The following is an 18884-nucleotide window of genomic DNA, read 5'->3' as shown; positions in this document are numbered from 1 at the left end:
TGCTGGCGCCCGTCTATAACATTTTTACACATATACATCTTTCTTTCATGTAGATGTACATGGTGAGGCACTGCTAACTTCATATGGAAGGGTAACTTTGAGTTTTTAAAAAATAAAAAAAAAATATAAAAAATTGAGCGACAAATTTGATTTTTTCACGAATAATTAACGAATAATGAACGGCAAATTCTGGCGTAAAAAGTTTTTGGAAATGTGAAGGATTTCAGGAGTTGTCCTGCTAACTTGATATCAACTTAGCAGGGCAACTTTGAGTTTTTAAAAAATAAAAAAAATATATAAAAAATGGAGCGACAAATTTGATTCTTTCACGAATAATTAACGAATAATGAACGGCAAATTCTGGCGTAAAAAGTTTTTGGAAATGTGAAGGATTTCAGGAGTTGTCCTGCTAACTTGATATCAACTTAGCAGGGCAACTTTGAGTTTTTAAAAAATAAAAAAAATATATAAAAAATTGAGCGACAAATTTGATTCTTTCACGAATAATTAACGAATAATGAACGGCAAATTCTGGCGTAAAAAGTTTTTGGAAATGTGAAGGATTTCAGGAGTTGTCCTGCTAACTTGATATCAACTTAGCAGGGCAACTTTGAGTTTTTAAAAAATAAAAAAAATATATAAAAAATGGAGCGACAAATTTGATTCTTTCACGAATAATTAACGAATAATGAACGGCAAATTCTGGCGTAAAAAGTTTTTGGAAATGTGAAGGATTTCAGGAGTTGTCCTGCTAACTTGATATCAACTTAGCAGGGCAACTTTGAGTTTTTAAAAAATAAAAAAAAAAATATAAAAAATTGAGCGACAAATTTGATTTTTTCACGAATAATTAACGAATAATGAACGGCAAATTCTGGCGTAAAAAGTTTTTGGAAATGTGAAGGATTTCAGGAGTTGTCCTGCTAACTTGATATCAACTTAGCAGGGCAACTTTGAGTTTTTAAAAAATAAAAAAAATATATAAAAAATGGAGCGACAAATTTGATTCTTTCACGAATAATTAACGAATAATGAACGGCAAATTCTGGCGTAAAAAGTTTTTGGAAATGTGAAGGATTTCAGGAGTTGTCCTGCTAACTTGATATCAACTTAGCAGGGCAACTTTGAGTTTTTAAAAAATAAAAAAAATATATAAAAAATTGAGCGACAAATTTGATTCTTTCACGAATAATTAACGAATAATGAACGGCAAATTCTGGCGTAAAAAGTTTTTGGAAATGTGAAGGATTTCAGGAGTTGTCCTGCTAACTTGATATCAACTTAGCAGGGCAACTTTGAGTTTTTAAAAAATAAAAAAAATATATAAAAAATGGAGCGACAAATTTGATTCTTTCACGAATAATTAACGAATAATGAACGGCAAATTCTGGCGTAAAAAGTTTTTGGAAATGTGAAGGATTTCAGGAGTTGTCCTGCTAACTTGATATCAACTTAGCAGGGCAACTTTGAGTTTTTAAAAAATAAAAAAAATATATAAAAAATGGAGCGACAAATTTGATTCTTTCACGAATAATTAACGAATAATGAACGGCAAATTCTGGCGTAAAAAGTTTTTGGAAATGTGAAGGATTTCAGGAGTTGTCCTGCTAACTTGATATCAACTTAGCAGGGCAACTTTGAGTTTTTAAAAAATAAAAAAAATATATAAAAAATTGAGCGACAAATTTGATTCTTTCACGAATAATTAACGAATAATGAACGGCAAATTCTGGCGTAAAAAGTTTTTGGAAATGTGAAGGATTTCAGGAGTTGTCCTGCTAACTTGATATCAACTTAGCAGGGCAACTTTGAGTTTTTAAAAAATAAAAAAAATATATAAAAAATGGAGCGACAAATTTGATTCTTTCACGAATAATTAACGAATAATGAACGGCAAATTCTGGCGTAAAAAGTTTTTGGAAATGTGAAGGATTTCAGGAGTTGTCCTGCTAACTTGATATCAACTTAGCAGGGCAACTTTGAGTTTTTAAAAAATAAAAAAAATATATAAAAAATTGAGCGACAAATTTGATTCTTTCACGAATAATTAACGAATAATGAACGGCAAATTCTGGCGTAAAAAGTTTTTGGAAATGTGAAGGATTTCAGGAGTTGTCCTGCTAACTTGATATCAACTTAGCAGGGCAACTTTGAGTTTTTAAAAAATTAAAAAAAAATGTTTAAAAAATTGAGCGACAAATTTGATTCTTTCACGAATAATTAACGAATAATTAACGGCAAATTCTGAGTAAAAAAGTTTTTGGAAATATTAAAGTTTTCAGAAGTTGCCCTGCTAACTTGATATCAACTTAGCAGGACATTAAAAAATTAAGTTAAAAAATTGAACGGCAAATTTTTTTCTTTCACGAATAATTAACGAATAATTAACGGCAAATTATGGTATAGTCAAAAATTTGATTTTCCAAAGTTGCCCTGCTAACTTGATGCACATCATCTTTAGGCATTTCACATTTGCTCCTCCTGACTGGAAGGATTGCATTTGAGGCTAGACAAAAGCGTATCATGTTCTTAGAACCAGGATCTTATCTTCCTGCCACGCCCCCTCTTTGGGGGGGCAAGTCATGTGTTTGTTTACAGGCAACTCGAGTGCACTTAAGCGGTGATACGGGAGAAGTGAAAAAATACAGGAAAATACAGGAAAATGTAGAAGAAAATATAAAAAAAAGAGTATACTTAAAAACAAAACCTGAAATAATATATAAGATTTTGAAAGGGTGAAAGCACTTGAATAGTTCATAGATTTATTTCTAATGTTGATATTTAACATGTAATAAATACAACAACAATTACAACACTTTCTAATACAATTCCAATTAACTTGGCATACTTTTATTCGGTTGTTTAAGAAAAAGTCAATAAGTACAAAACCATTTTAATATTTAAAGCATATATATTTTTTAATATTTAATTAACTTTTAACATAAACCCTTGGTATTCCCTGTCAGGGTATAAAAAAAGGATAAAACAAGTGAAGCTAAGACTCAGACAATCCACTTGATGCTGGCATATGTGGGATAAAAGCAGGGATATACAAAAACAAAAAAAAAACGGAAAAGTTGGAAAAGCTGAAAAGAGATAACGAGAAATTTAAAGAATTTTTCCAGTCAACTCGCTTCCTTGTGTCTCGTTGCGTGCTTTTTCCTTAGAGAGAGGGACGAAATGTACACCGGCTATATCATCCTCTTCCATTTTTCCAACGACTGCCGTTGACCTGTCCCAACAATTTTCCCCCATTTTCACCAACGCCTGTTTATCTATTCAGTCACTTTGACACGTCTGATTTGATGTCAAGACAAATTTACATTTATCGTTAGACGATGCTCTGTGTTTTTAGAACCAAATAAAATGAGGGGGGAAAATACTACGAAAATAATATATACTTGTTTTAAGACAGTCTTTGGAAAATGCAGCATTCTTTATTTTGAAAACAAAACAAATGAACTTCAAACTTCTAAATTTTTTCGTTCTCCTTTCTAAATAAGTTTCTGATTCTATTAGTTCTTTATTTAACAATGTATGATGATTCCTTCTTGTATAATTAATGAGCCTTAAAAACCATTTAAAACCTTTATGTAATAACAACAAAAATAATAACTAAGGAAACCCTCGTTGTTTTCTTGTTAATTGCCACAGACCATTTAACTTTAAATCGAGTTGTTTATTAAAATATATAAAAATATATATTTAATTCCATTTCTGCATCATTTAACTCTGGTGAATAAAATCATTTGGAGGACATTTGTGCTTTTTCTTTCCCTTTTCATTGGTTTATAAAAAATACCTTTATATTTTATTGGTGGTCTCTTTATATACACTTTTCCTCTTAGTTCTGTTATTGTTTTTCCACCTTCTACATGTTTTTTTCTTTTATTTTTTTTTAGAACTTGTTTCGTGTTCTTCCGCTTTGGTTTTCCGCGTTCTTTTTTGTTCGTTTCCTTGTTGATTAATAATTCATTGGGCTTTCCACGCCTTTTCTTGTGTCCAGCCATAATTCTTGTGGCGCCGCCTGTTGGATAAAAAAGGAGCAAGAAAAAGAAAATACAAAAAAAAAAAACAAACAATTTATTGGTTGTGCAAAAGGGGGCGTCGGAAGTTGAGGGGGCGTGGTGCTTTGATACCCTTTTCTCCGTGTTTTTACCTGAGTTTTTCCAAGGGTTTTGTGTGCTTGTTTTTTTTTTTCTAACAACTTTTTTATGACTACAGCAGAGGATATTTAAATAATATTTTTATATTATATATACAATTATAAATATTATAAATACAAGCTAAAAAATAAGTACTACTACAGGAAGGTAATAAATAGAAATGGCGAAAACTATCGATGCATCGATCTGTATATTTTCGATATTCATACATTTATAGGGTATTATAAATTCAGTCAGAAGCTCAAAAAGCAAAGAAGGAGTCATTTGTGACTCTATAAAGTATGATGATCAGAATCTATAGCTGAATCGATCTAGCCATGTCCAGTTGAAAAAAAAATTTCGAAATTTACAAAAAAAAATATAAGTTACATCGTAACAATTTTTGAAAAATAGTCTTTTTTTTATTTTTTTAAACTTTAAATTGAGTATGCAGATTTATTAACCTTATAAAATCTAACAAAGGACAGCTTGCCGAATTGAAATTAATATATTTTTGGCTTAGTTATGATGATTTCCATGATTAAACTTCCTTTTTTCCGAAGTTTTCAGTTTTTTTTTTCTTATTTTGCTAGATTCTGTTTATAAAATTACAAAACAACATGTAAAAATGATATTTTACTGATATCGATAATTTTGGTATATCAATGTTAAATGCGATATGTTTCGATAATTCAAAATTTGATATATACTTATACTTACGATATTTTCGTCATTCTTTAAAATTAAATTGTTTTTTTTTTTTAGCGAATAACTGTAATTCGATTTTATGCTGTAGTATTTTTACAAAATTACTTGTACGTTGACCGCAAGTGTCTGTGTGTTTTGAGGTTTCTGCTTTGCCATGCATTTTATTTACGTCTGTTGTGTTGCATTCGAAAGCAAATTGTAAAAAATCATTTGCCGACTTTTTTGCCACAAAAGTTTTGGGTCTTCTCTTTAGACTGCTCGCTTTCCCTCTCTCTCTATGGCTATCTCTGTCTCGGTTGCTCTCAGCCTCTCATGTTGCATTTTAATTGCAAAATCTAGTTTTATTTCGTTTCGTTTTTGGTGGAAAAGTGTCTTTTTGCCGCCAGTCAACAGAATTGATGCCTCCTTACTCTATCCGTCTCTCTTCTTAGCCACCTTTACATAACTGGCCCACATACTGTCTCTCTCCCTCTCTCTCTCTGGTTGTCCCTGTCGTTTTATCTCTTTTCCTAGATGACTGCCAAAGTCAGATGTTGGCCAACACAGACAATCCATTTTGTCAGCCAACAATTGAAGCCGAATGCGGTTTTTCTTTCCTTGTGGTTACTGCTGGGTATGGGTTTTCCTTTCTTTTTTTTATTGTATTATTTTTATTTATTTTTTTTTGTGACGGGGGTGAAAGGTTAAGGGTGATGGCAAACCAAAAGCAATTAAGCGAAAACGCAGAAAATGCAATATATCAATGCTATTGGCTCTCAAAATTAAGAGATAGAGAAGGTGATCACTTCTTAAAGTTTCTTACCTTCTAATGAGAAAGTCTGGTCATATTTAAAAGGAATGGTCTCATTAAAACATCCAGCTTTTAATATGACCAGACATGTATTATATTTTTTTATATTATTTAATTTAAATTTTTTTTATTTAAATGGTTGATAAAGTCAAGGAAAGCCAACCTCTTTTGCCATACACAGAAAAAGAGACAGGGAGAGATAGAAAGAGTCAGCGCTAAAGTTCAATGCACACACTTACTCACACTCGTGAGGACATTGAGCGGCGCATAAAAGTATGCTAAATTATTTCTTCGGCAGCAGCAACAACAACGACGACATGCATGTCACCTGAATGAAAATACAGGTGGTAAAGTCCCAAGAGAGAGGGAAGGGAGGTGGATATAGGAACCCATATTCCTGACGAAGGCCCCCCCCCCCTTCTTTATGGATGGTAAAAACGGGCACTAAACATGTCCTGGCAAGCTGCCATTCGTCCTTTATTGTATCTTCTTGCCTCTCGCAGGACTGGAAATCGCATGCTGCAACTTGCCTTCGATTCCTCGGCTGTCTCCTTTGGCTGCTTTCAACGTTTTTGGCATTGACTAATTAAGTCTAGCATCGATTTCTGGGTTGATACCAAATATTTTTTCAATATTTCTCTGTTAAAACAAAATAGGAAATTGGAAAACAAGGCAAAAATTAAAATGTTCTATGTGCTTTTCTCCCCCCCCCCCCTCATTTGTGTGTCTTTCGTTTTGTGTTGTTAAATGCACAAAACACGACACAAAGGACACTCGCACACACACACACCCAGAGTGAGAGAGAGTATATAAAAGGGGGGTTTAGATTCTGCTCTTGTTATTGTTATCCTTGTGGTGCAGTTTTAATAATTCAAAGTGCCTGCAATAGACGGTCTGCTTACTTGCTCATTGCCCGTCCTTGTCCTTTTGTTTGGCTTTTAAAACCGCACTGCACTGTACTGCACGCACACACAAACACAAAAAAAAAAGGAAGAGAGAAAGGACTAAGGCCCAGCGGGACACATTACGTATACGCGGCGAGTGTACTGCCCAGCTGGGTAATAAAAACCAGCAGGAGCAGGAGCAGGAAGGTAGCCAATGCAATGACCAGGCATTGACAGTGTCCTTTCGTCCTTCTTGTCCTGTCATCGTCACGTGCCACATGCAAAACGCTCAAAGTCAAATTTCTAAAAAGCAAAATCAATTTGCCATTGAAATAAATCCTGGCCAACACCTTTTTACTTTCGAGTTTTGAATGTCAAATAAATAGTTTTCAAAGCTAAATATAGTTTGGTTTAGTATATTATATAATTTAAAAACAAGCAAATGAAATTTAATTGAAATACTACAAATCTCAAGATCTCCTAGAAAATCCTCTCCCAGCTCCTTCAAGTCACAATTATCGCAAAACTAAGAAAAACAGAAGTCAAAGAAAAGGGGGAAAGCAGCTTAAAAAAAAGAAAAGGAAAGAAAAGCCAGGCCCCTTTTTACTTATTTCACTGGGCAAATAGTTCCACTAATTAGAGACACGTTGCAGATGCAGGATTCGACAAGGACACGCGGATGCCGATGCGGATGATGTCGCAGTTTGTTTGTTGATTTAGCCAGAAGGCCCACCGGGTGGGATGATGTGTGGGGTCAGAGGTTGCATGCCGAATGAGAATTTTGTATTTTGTATTTCGTATTTTGTATTTCGTTTGCCGGGAAGTTAACTCGATTTTGTGCGGAATTTGACAGGGTCGAAAAAGGAAAAAGAGCCGCCGCAACTTCGACTTGGTCCAAGGACGACGACAAAGAGCCTTGGGATTGGATTTAGGATTTGGGATTTGAATTTTCCGCTGGTTAAGGGGAAATGCAGCCAAAGGAAAACATCTGCCCTCAAGAACAAAGCAGCACAAAACAGCAGCAGCAGCAGGAAAAGCTGAGAAAAACAGGGGAAAAAATCCAAACTAGACGTGCCTCAAAATGAGCATTTTTTTTTTTTGTGCTGCTGCACAAAAAAAAGGAGGGAAATAGGGGCGAAAAAGGGCAAAATGCAGAGCCAAATGCAAATGACAAAATAATGCGTTCAGGCAGCACATAAAAAAGGAAAATTTTGGGTGGAAAATGCAGCTGCTGACCATTGAAACCCCTAAGCCCAAAATTGTTGGGTGGCTGTAATTTAAAACCAGAAAATGCCGGAATAAAAAGCCAAGAAATATGGTCCAAATAAACAGTGGGGAATTTAATATATTGATTAGAGGAGGAGTTAAAATTCGACTTAAAATTAAAAGCAGACAAATTTAAATAACTATAATTCAAATAAAACTACTGATAGTTGTCCCAAGAACTTGGTTGAAAACACAAGAAATATATTAATTAGTGGAGCAGTCATAATTCCACTCCAAAATAAATGCAGAATATTTAATATTTAATACTATAATATTTAATATTTCATATTATATTTAATATTTTTTATTCACGTTGTTTTTATTCCTTGCTCTCGATCTCAAAGTGTCCTCTTCTTATTCGATTTTATTGTACATTTTATATATCGATAACTATATGCTATACAATAGTTCCTATCGATATTAATGTTAGCTAGTATTTAATATTTATACACAGTTTTAAACCGAAAATTCAAATTAAACTCCTGATAGTTTTCCCAAGAACTTGGTTAACAAAACACAAGACATATATTGATTAGCAGTCAAATTCCTCTCCCAAACACACTTTTCTAAACAAATTCTAAACAAATCTCTGGTAATTTTCCAACAAAACACAAAACCTCCCCTTCTTAATATAGTTAACTTTAGATTAAACTATATATTCAACTATTTAATTGCCTTTCATTGCAAACAAAAGGAGACGAAAGACAAGCAAATAAAGTGCACTGCTTTCCCGCATCAAGTATACGCACCGTTGCCATCTATTTTGGCCAGCCCTTTGGCCATTAAGCATACGCACCGTTGCCACCGTTGCTGCCACCTGCCTTATGCAATTTAAAACGACTCTGTCTATATAGTTGGCTAGAAGGATAAGAGCTAAGATAAGCAGGAGAGGGAATGGGTACAGGAACGATGGCTGGGAATATAAATTGCAATTTACTTGCGTAAATTTAATAAAGTTTTGCACTACTGCTGGCAGCTTTTTCTCCCTCCGCTGCCTGCAACAACTTGTTGTAATGCAATCTGTTTGCTGTTCGCCTTGAGCCGCAATTTTATGAAAAGCTGTTGAAAATAATTAAGATGAAACGCCAAAGATTGCCGTCGCCGAACGTTGCTGCACATCTTATATATATATATTATATATCTTCAGTTGCAGCAGCAGCGTCTCGTCCTTTCTTCGTCCTTTTTTCTTGATGGATGTTGTTATTATGCAATTTACCATGCATAAATGGCCTGGCATACATACATATATGGCACAGTTTTTTATATTTTCTGCAATTGTCGAGGGAATTTTTCTATATATTCTAACCTGCATTTATATAGATTTTTCTATAATTGGTTTTTGCTAGATTGATTTTTTGCGTTATTGTTAATGGAGTTACAATATTTCCTAATGGAAAAGTTTCTCCCAATGTTTGTTCACTGCTTAATAATTAATTTAATATTTATTGGATATTTTTTTTTAGTATAATTGTTTAATTAAAACTGAAAATCCCTTTAATGCCTGAAAAGAGCACACATTTCCCCACTCACTTTGTGCTGAAAAGCCCTTTTGCTTCAAATTAATTAAGCGACAAAGCGACGCAGCTTCATTAATTGAGATAAATAGCGAGAACAACAAAAATTTGGAAGAAAACAAAAATAAAACGTAAGGGAATAAAGTCAAATAAAATAAAGCCCAAGATGGCAAAAAGAAGGCGAAATAAATTCGTCTAGGCAACAGGCGTTAATATGCAATTAAATGAAATTTCCAAGTCTATCAAACACACACGCAAGACCCTGTTGTGTGTGTGTGTGTAGTGTGTGTGCGTGCGTGTCGGCTCAATTAAATCCGCAAAGTGTCCCCTTGCCACCCCCCCTTGCCACACAGCCAAGACTGGTCTTAGCACCCACCACCCCTTTTTTTTCTGAAGACGCGTGTGCAGATCCCATGAAATGAATGATTAAATCCGCCTCCCAAAAAAATAGAAATAGAAATACCAAACAAAGGCAGAAAGGCGAAGAAATTCGGTTGGGAAAAGTACAGACGACTTGCAAATACTCTTATAATAATTATACCAAGAGAGCATGAGGGTGTCCAGAATTGTTTCAAACCCCAGGAATGGAAAACTTCTGTAAAAATACTTCTTAAAGAGTGAAAAAATGGTTTAAGCAAGTTTACAAATTATATTCCTTGTTTTTAAAATGAAAATATGAGTATATTTAAAATAAATTTGAATACATACTTCTGATGAAAAGTAGTAGAAGAATGTATTCAAATATATTTAAAATATATATATTACAATCCTTTACATAAATACACCATATCCAGTTTTCTAAACAATTTTGGTTGTTCAAATACAAAGTATATAAAAAAAGAAACATGAAAAGGTGCAAGTTACCTTTTTGTCTCAAAAAGCCTTTTGGGGCCTAGCTGTGGGAATAGTAGGGTATTAAGGTGGCATTACACAAAGTTACTTGGAATGGAAAGCGAGAGAGCCAAGATAGTCAAGGTTGAACAGTTCAGGAAATGGATAGGAATGATAGTGAAAGGAAAAAATAGAAAAAAGAGAAAGGAGTGGTGAACATTTCATTAACATTTTGCGGACTGAATTATAAGCTAATAGAATCGATAGATTCAAGTAGATGAAGTGGAGAATTTGTTATATATAATATGATTTTATATATTTTAATATAAGTATTCAAAACATTAAAGTCTCTACAAATTTAAGACATTTTTGGGTGTGTTTTGCCACACCTTAAAATGAAAAAAAAAAAAAAAAAAACAACAAGAGCCATAACAACAGCAACAACAACAAAGCATGCATAAAAGCACTAAATTTTTTAACGAATTGCATTCGGTGTCTTTTGTTTATTTTTGGAAGATAACGTGAAAAGGCAAAAATAAAAACAAGCTCAAGTCAGTGTAAAAATAAAACAGTCAGCCAGCAATTAGAGCACTGCAATAAATATTGCTTAAAGCGTAACGAAAGCACAAACAAAAACAACTTAATAAACTACAGCAAACAAGACTAAATATTGTTACTATAATTAATTAGTATAGCAGATAAAAAACTCAACAACTTTAAAACAAGTTATAGCTAAACAATAAACAAGTTTCGTGAATGCACGAGTTGCAAATTGATATGTTAACTGCAAAATATTACTTTCAATTGTAACTAATATCACATCAAATATAATAATTAATTTCAACAATACAAAATATCAATGGTAAATAAAAGCTAACAAAAACACAACAACAATAAAATCAACAACAACAATATAACAATGTATGCATAAATAAATTGAAAATGAAATGCTTTAAAATGTAAATCAACAAATATAATGCATATATAAAGAAAATCAACAAATTCTTTAAAAGTATTATAGTTTATTAAAAACAATACAACAAAAACATCGATAATTAAACACTACAATCAAGAAGAACAACAATAAATCAACAACAGCATTAAGAAATCAACAATAAGAATAAAAAGACAACAAAATCTCCCCAATAAAAATATATAGCTCTACAAACAAAAACAATAAAGTATCAAAACAATAAATCAACAACAGTAGATATTTAAAATAACAACGGCAACAGTCAACAAATCTTTAAATAAGACAAAACCGCAAAAGCTACCAAAAGTAGAACAGCAACTACAAAAATCTGCACATAAATAAAATCTTCCAACTCTCCAACACACACACAACAACAACAACGATCGACATCATGCTACAACAACAATGTCAACAACAAGAAAAACAAAGCAGTTTGCAACAGCTGCGCAGCTGCGACGGCATCAGCTGAGAGGCTGTATTTCTCTCTCAAGGTGATTCCAACGTGTCGCCCCACAAAGCCACCGAGAGTTTGCGAGAGCGTGGGAGTTGGCAAGAGCGCCACAACAAGCAGTGGAGCAGAGATAGAGAGAGAGAGAGACAGGGAGTGCAGCTACAACCGTCAAGCATCAAGCAGTGCTCAAAGCTTTTCCAGCTGCATTCGCGTTTCAGCTGGCAAGCAGAGCGAAACGCGAAGCGATCGTGAAAAAATTTAATAAAATAAAAACAAATACCAAGGAAAACTGTGAAGCTCTCTCGCGCCTTGCTACCAAACAAAGAAAACAAAAACATTGAAATCACGCGAATTGGACACACGAATAAAAGAAGCTTGATAAATAATATAAGCTAATATAAAACCATGACAAACATTTGCTGAAAATATTTGAAAACTTAAAAGCAAGTCATAAAATGTAAAAGTGTGCAGAGAAATTAAGAAACACGGCAAAACAATATTTAAAAGTTAAACAAAAGCGAGTTGCTTATTAAAGTTAGTAAGCAAAGTTTTTTAAAAATAATAAAAAAAACTCGTTGCAAACATTTGTGATCCCATCTATTTCGCCGGTCTGCTGCATGCCTCTTTTGCCGCAATCCAACCGAGGAGACGACCGACCATGTGCAGCCGGAAATGCTTCCGCATGCCCACCCTTGTCATCTGCGGCGTTGTGCTGACTATTATCCTTGTCTGCATTACGGGCATAACGCTAACGAATAGCATTAACATCTCGAATATTGTTAAGCTGCGCGAAAAGGTCGCCAGCGATTCGGCGGCGGCCAATGGGGGCCATCAGGCGGCCCAGACTCGTGCCGCTCTCGTGGAGCAGCAATATTCCACGCTCCAGCAGCATCACCTCTCACGAAGTGATCTCAACTATATACAGGCGGCAACGCATCCCAAGAATCTGCAGCGGCAGCAGCAGCAACAGATGATGTTGCAGCAGCAGCAACCCAATAAGATTGTCATTGAAATTGGCCTAAATAATAACAATAATAATAATAATAATCGATTGGTAAATGAAAGCGGTTTGGGAAGCAGTGCCACAAGCAGTTCGGATTTAACTAACTCACGAAGCCAAAATACAGGACCTCGTATACTGCAAGCAGCCGAGGCTTTAATGGAGGGCAATGTGGATTCCATTTCATTGCCCGCAGCGTCACCACTGATAGCGGCCATTTCTCCTTCCACAAGTACCGCTAAGAGTACCGTAAGCAGTGCGACAGATTCCACAAGCAGCAGCAGCAGCAACGCCATCACCACCGGAAGCCCATCAAATTCAAAAATGGGCATTGTTGATCACAATCCCGGGGGCATTCAGTTCGAAAGACGCGCCCACGTCAAGCAGGTACACACTGAGAGAAAATATGTTCGCCTCAAAGACGAAGCAGCTAGCTATTAAATTTAAATAAGGCTTAATACTAATATTACCTTTGATATTATTTCAATATTTTGAGAACAACAAAATTTTAAAATTTAAAAGTTTACTTTTTACTATTAATATTAATTGAAAATTTTGAAAATCGAATTTCTCACATTTTTCCACACTTAAAAAAGTTAATGCATAATACTTACTTTTTACCATTGATATTATTTTAATAATTTGAAAAAAGTGGGTTTAACTTTAAGTTTTTTCTTTATTGTTGAAAAATATAAAGTGGAAAAAGGATTTCCTATAAATATTTCATATGCACAATTAAGTTTTAAAAATATCAGCTCTGCCACATACAAAATAATCTTAAATTTATAATAATATATCATTTTCGGTAAACAGCATGCCAAAATTATTTATAAGAACTAGTTACTTATTGTAAAAATTAAGTGTGCCCGTATCTTTGTTTTTAAGTAGTGTGGCAGTTGTATGTCAAAATTTATATTTTTTTCACTTAATCATAATACCATTAGGTTTATATTTTTCAATAAAAATGTTTGTAGTAATGAAATTTTTTTTATTCTTTTATTTTGTTCAGTGCCACTGCTGAGCATTTCATAAATCATGTGGTTTAGACTTATTTCCCCGGTTACCATTGTCGTTTAGTTTTAAGCAATTACAAATTGAACAGCAAAAACTTTACCATTTCGTAAATTCAATTTACGTTTTGAATTTTCAATTTTGATGTTTGCATCACGTTTTTCCGCTTTTCTAGAATTTCTTGCTATTGTTGTTGCTGTTATTATAGCTGTCTCGCTAATCATTTACTGCATTGTCACGATGGGCGGCAAACACGAATTTGCGCTTTATACCCCCCATCCCATTTCATCCCTTTTGTTACACTGAAAAATATATAAGGAGTGATTTATGTTTCATAGAAATAAATATATATAGTGTTATTATAGGTATATCAAGTGATTTTTATTATGGGATTTATTATTGAAAAATTTATTATTATTATTTAAAAGCAATCCTCTATTATTTATTATAGAATATATATTCCATTTATTATGGAAATGATTATTATTAGGTGTATTATTTGTGATTTAAAGTAAAATTTCCAATTTATCTCGGCTTATCCCTAGGCTAGTTTTAAATCCTACCAAATGCCTTAAAATATCAGGTAATATTATATACTTTTCAACCTGTAAGTTATCAAATGATATGTCTTGTATTATTGCAATTATATGTTCTAACTTGCCCAAAGTTTCTCACGGTGCATAACCCGCTCGACCTATGCAAAATGCATTTGTTTGTTTTTTTTTTTCGTGTTCAAATTCGGTTTCTCCGTTGCCGCTGGCCAAATGTGGGAAAATTTCATTTTGGTGAAGCTCGTGTGTTGGCGTGTGAGTTTATTTAGTGTGTGGTAACTATATATTTTCCGTTTTTCCTCATGGGGGTATATATCCCAATTAAATTTGTCACGTTTTGTTTGCTCACATTTGCATGTGCTACATATAACAGACACGCTGGTATAACAGTGTAAGGTTAATACCAGTTGGTACTCAGTTTTATAAATCTTGATCCGGTTTTTGCTTACTCCCAGATCATACAGATGAAAATGCAACAAGGCAGAGTTTGTGGAGATTTATGCTAATTGCAATAAGCATAAAAAAAAACGTTACAACACAGCCATACATTATTGATTTCAATGCGGACATTATTTACTCATCGATTATTTGAATTTTTTTATAGCCTTGGAGGGTATTATAATTTTAGTCTAAAGTTTGCAATAAATCATAGATATAAACAGCCGATTCGATCTGGTCATGTTCAGAAGAAACACTTTTTTTTATTTATTGATTTTTTCAATATTTTTTAAGGGGTTTATTACATCGTTAAATGTATCAAAATGTGACCAAAAGTTTAGTTATTTAAATAGTAAGACTCATGTAGATTTATTACAACATTTTTAAAGGGGTTCATTACATCGTTAAAATTGTCAAAAATTTTCCCAAAAGCTTAGCTATTTAAATTTTATAACTCATATCGATTTATTAGTCCCATATGAAAAGCTTTTCGTTTTGAAATTAATACATTTTTGGCTTATTTATCATATTTGAAAAACTTTTATTTACTTATTATTTATTAGCATATAAAAAATATATCTATAATAAACATAGTTTAGGGTTTCTTGCTGGTATACAATGGCTAAGAAGCCAATAATTAATAAAAGTCAAGTTTATTTTAAAGAAAATCTTAATCAATAAACAAGAAAACATTGGAAAACAATTCTTCAATAAATGTACCTACATGTTTTCAACGTTTTGTAAGATGTAATATCCTTAAAACTGTAAAAAATGAATACAAATTTTAATAATTTAAATATTTATTTATTTATTTAATTTTTTAACAATTTTAAATTAACACAGTTTTGGCTAAGTTAAGCTCTATTGCACATTTGAACCCTTGATCCTAAGGCTAACTGCAAGGATATACAAACTTTGGCTTGTCAAAATTACCTCCTTTTTTTGTCTTGATTAATATATATCTAATAATAAAGTAAATAATGTCCCACAAAATTATTTTGTTCCTGTAAAAATAGCTTCCCTTTTTGTCCAATATAATTCTTATGAAATGATTCTGTTCCTTTAAAAAAAAATTAAAACCGAAAATCCAATTAGCTATCCTGCCAAAATGAATCCCCATTTTGTGGTAACATCCATATACACATATGTATATATATACCAACTATTTTCATGACTATATTCAAAGGCAATTACTTGCGGTTTTAGAAAACTCTTAGCACATTTTCCCATCTAAATATGGGTCTGTGGCTGTGGGCGTAATTACGCTTGATATCCATCGCCGACAGTCAATTACGTAGACAATATCATCATCTCTGACAATTTGGAGCCCTTCGGGCATTACGGACAAACAGATTACAGATTACAATAATTAACATAGTTTTAATAGAGCTGGGAAATCAAATGAAATAAACTGACAGCACATGCATATGCCAGACATTTGCAAAAAAAATAATATAAAATAAACTTCAATTTTGTGACAAGGCAAAAATAATAAAACTTACACACACACACGCCCCCTTAATCCCATCCCTGCAACCTGACGTTACTAAATCGCGCATTTTCTCTAATGCGATTAACTAAGAGGAGTGAGTGAGATAGAGAGGGATGGCAATTAAAAGTGAGGGAGATAGAATGAAAATCCATACATGCCAAAGTTCAAAGCAAAAGTTAGCGAACGAAAGGTGAATGCTTAATGCTTATAAATTAATTATAACTAATATGCATTAAATCAATTAAAAAGATAATATAGCATTCCAAACAAAACAAAAATGTAGATTCTTAGGTTGAGATTAAATAGTAATGAAATACTTAATTACACTTGATGAACAGAAAGAGAAAGTAATACTTATAAATTCGATATAATTAATATAACATTAAACCAAAAAAAAATTCATATTATTTCCCAAACAATTTAAAAATACATATTATTTTTCTATTGAATTATAAACATATATTTAATATAATTTATTTATTTATTTAATTCAATTAGATGAAGATAAAGAAACTGAAAGTTAATATAGCATTCCATAAAAAATTAAGATTTTCAGTTTGTTTATGAAATAATCTATTTATATTGAATATAATTTATTTATTTCTTATACTTAAATTAGATGAACGAACGAACACAATAAAAATTAAATCGATATAAAACTAATATAACTTTCAACATAATTTAAAAATGTGTTCTATTCATTCTTTATTAAATAATAAACATACATTGAATTGAATTTAGCAGTATATATATTTTGTATAACCTAAGTTATTTTATTAAAAAGTCAAGTTTCAAGTTAATGTATTAATTAACAGGTTTTCATTTTTAAAATTATGCTAACAAACTCAACACAGTCGAATAACTATATTAATTAAATTTATTAACCATTTTATTAATTTTTCGTTGTGTATCATTTTATTTTTTTTTTTACAATATTTATAATACTTTTCTTAATCTTGTTGTTGTTTTTTACGACTAACTTATTTCAATGTAAGCCAAAAGCCAGCTCTGTTAGCCAATTAACTTTGTAAACTTATTCCGTGTGAAATTAATTAACTGATTTTCAATGTTCATTGTTGAATGAGGGATTAGGATGAGAGAGACTGACAGTGAGATGTGAAATATAGAGACAGCGATATAAAGAGAAAGAGATGGAGAGAACACACAAACAAATTAAGCCAATGAATTCTACATGAGACTTGTTCATTTATTTACAAACGCTAATTTTGCTCACTTCCGTTTGTTGATTTCCATGGATGCTGATTTTTTTTCTCTATTTTTTTTTTTTGTATTATATGCTTAAAATAGAATTGCAACTGTCTGAATAGTCGTGGAATTAGAACAAAGAAATTAAAACTGCAAAGGCAAATAACAATTATGTAAACAAAAAAATATATATGTAGAGTAAATCTTAGTTATAAAGTCAAAGAAAACTGAAAGCCAAGGAAATATAACTTTTATTTATTAAATGATTTTTATCTTTAATCAAAAAATATTAATTGAAATGAGGAAATAATAAGTAAATGATAAAAATGAAAATACAAATAAATTAACACATATTTATAGCTTTAATAGACTAATCTTTACAATCAAACTAAGTCTTAAATAAGCCAGCAAAAATTTAAAAAAAATTCATAATTATTTAAAAATTACATTTAATTTGCTTATAAATTAATTTCAATTATGAAACATATATAATACCATTTTATTTTTAATATTGTATATATAAAATAATATAATAATGCAGCTTAAATACCAAACTACATAAATTTTCCAACATTTTAGTTAAGTTTAAAAATGTTTTAACAATTTAAAGCATACTTTTGGGAACCGCTTAGAATTGACTGCAACGATTTTAACAATTTTGATTTCATTCTTTTAGATTAATTTCGCATTGAATGTCCTTGTTATTCGTTTTGTTTAATATTCTTCATTTATCATACGCAATTCTGCTTTTTGGATAAAAGTATATAAAACAAAAAAGTGAGGAGCATAACCTTTGGCCCAGAAACCCATTCCCTCTCTCTCACTCTTTTCCCCAACAGGCCAAAATGCGTGGTGTAAAAGTTTTTCTTAATAATAAATTGCTTAACTTTTTAGGTAAACAAAAGCACATTTTGGCGGAAAGTAGTGGAGTGGAGTGTCGAGGAAAGAGTTTTTGGCTTTCAACTTGCCGCAGGCTCATCACGTGCGGGTTGCCCAAGTGCCAAAGGGAGACAGGGATAGAGAGTGAGAGAGAGATAGAGTGTGTGGGAGTGAGAGAAAATGAGACTTACAAGTTGGCCTGTTGTGGAAATTAAAATAATTGTGCCTCCCCCTCGGGCGCTTGTAATTATCGCCGAGCTTGGTAAAGTTGAACTAGTTCTGCCCCCCAAAAAAAAAATAAGGAAAACCCGAACTAGTTTACCCTGAAAATTCATAGACTTACTCCTTTTGTATTGGCTTTTATGTAAATTATAATTTATGGCAGAAGTTTTGCATAAATGAAAACCTATAAACTATTCTCAAACTCAACCTTAAAGATAGTTGAAAGAAATCTGTTATTTTTGGTTATTTATTCAATATTTCCCTTCATTCATGCTTTGATTTATTTTCTCATTGTCGCACACAATTATCCCTCATCAAACTAGAAGGCCACCAGGTTTTCTTTCTATTTTTTTTTCCATAGCTTATAAACGGAGGAAAATCTCCAGGTTTCCCTCTGTCCCGTTCCCTACATCTGTCATAATTTATAACCAACAATTGCAATGCAAAGCAGCCTCTTTATATGGAAAACACGCGCCGCTTTCCCGCTTACACATAAATGGATAAATTCATAATGTCTAACATA

At 32.4% G+C, this 18884-nt stretch overlaps 1 protein-coding gene across 5 annotated transcripts in view; it reads left to right on the top strand.

The window, feature by feature from the left end:
* The window catches only part of alpha-Man-Ia (alpha-Mannosidase class I a), an 81186-nt gene that overhangs the window by 17103 nt on the left and 45199 nt on the right, over positions 1–18884 (top strand). The window contains exon 2 of one of the 5 annotated variants that reach the window (XM_086841164.1): positions 10655–12949. The exons of the other annotated variants lie outside the window; for them this stretch is intronic. Within the exon in view, the coding sequence (XP_086697290.1) occupies positions 12221–12949 (729 nt within the window). The 5' untranslated portion in view covers positions 10655–12220. The remainder of the gene's footprint in view (positions 1–10654; positions 12950–18884) is intronic. 5 annotated transcript variants of the gene reach the window in all.

This window comes from Drosophila serrata, unplaced genomic scaffold (assembly GCF_035046125.1).
Source record: "Drosophila serrata isolate PLE 108 unplaced genomic scaffold, ASM3504612v1 contig_6, whole genome shotgun sequence".
In the NCBI taxonomy this organism is placed as follows: domain Eukaryota; kingdom Metazoa; phylum Arthropoda; class Insecta; order Diptera; family Drosophilidae; genus Drosophila; species Drosophila serrata.
This window is presented reverse-complemented; position numbering and strand designations above follow the sequence as displayed.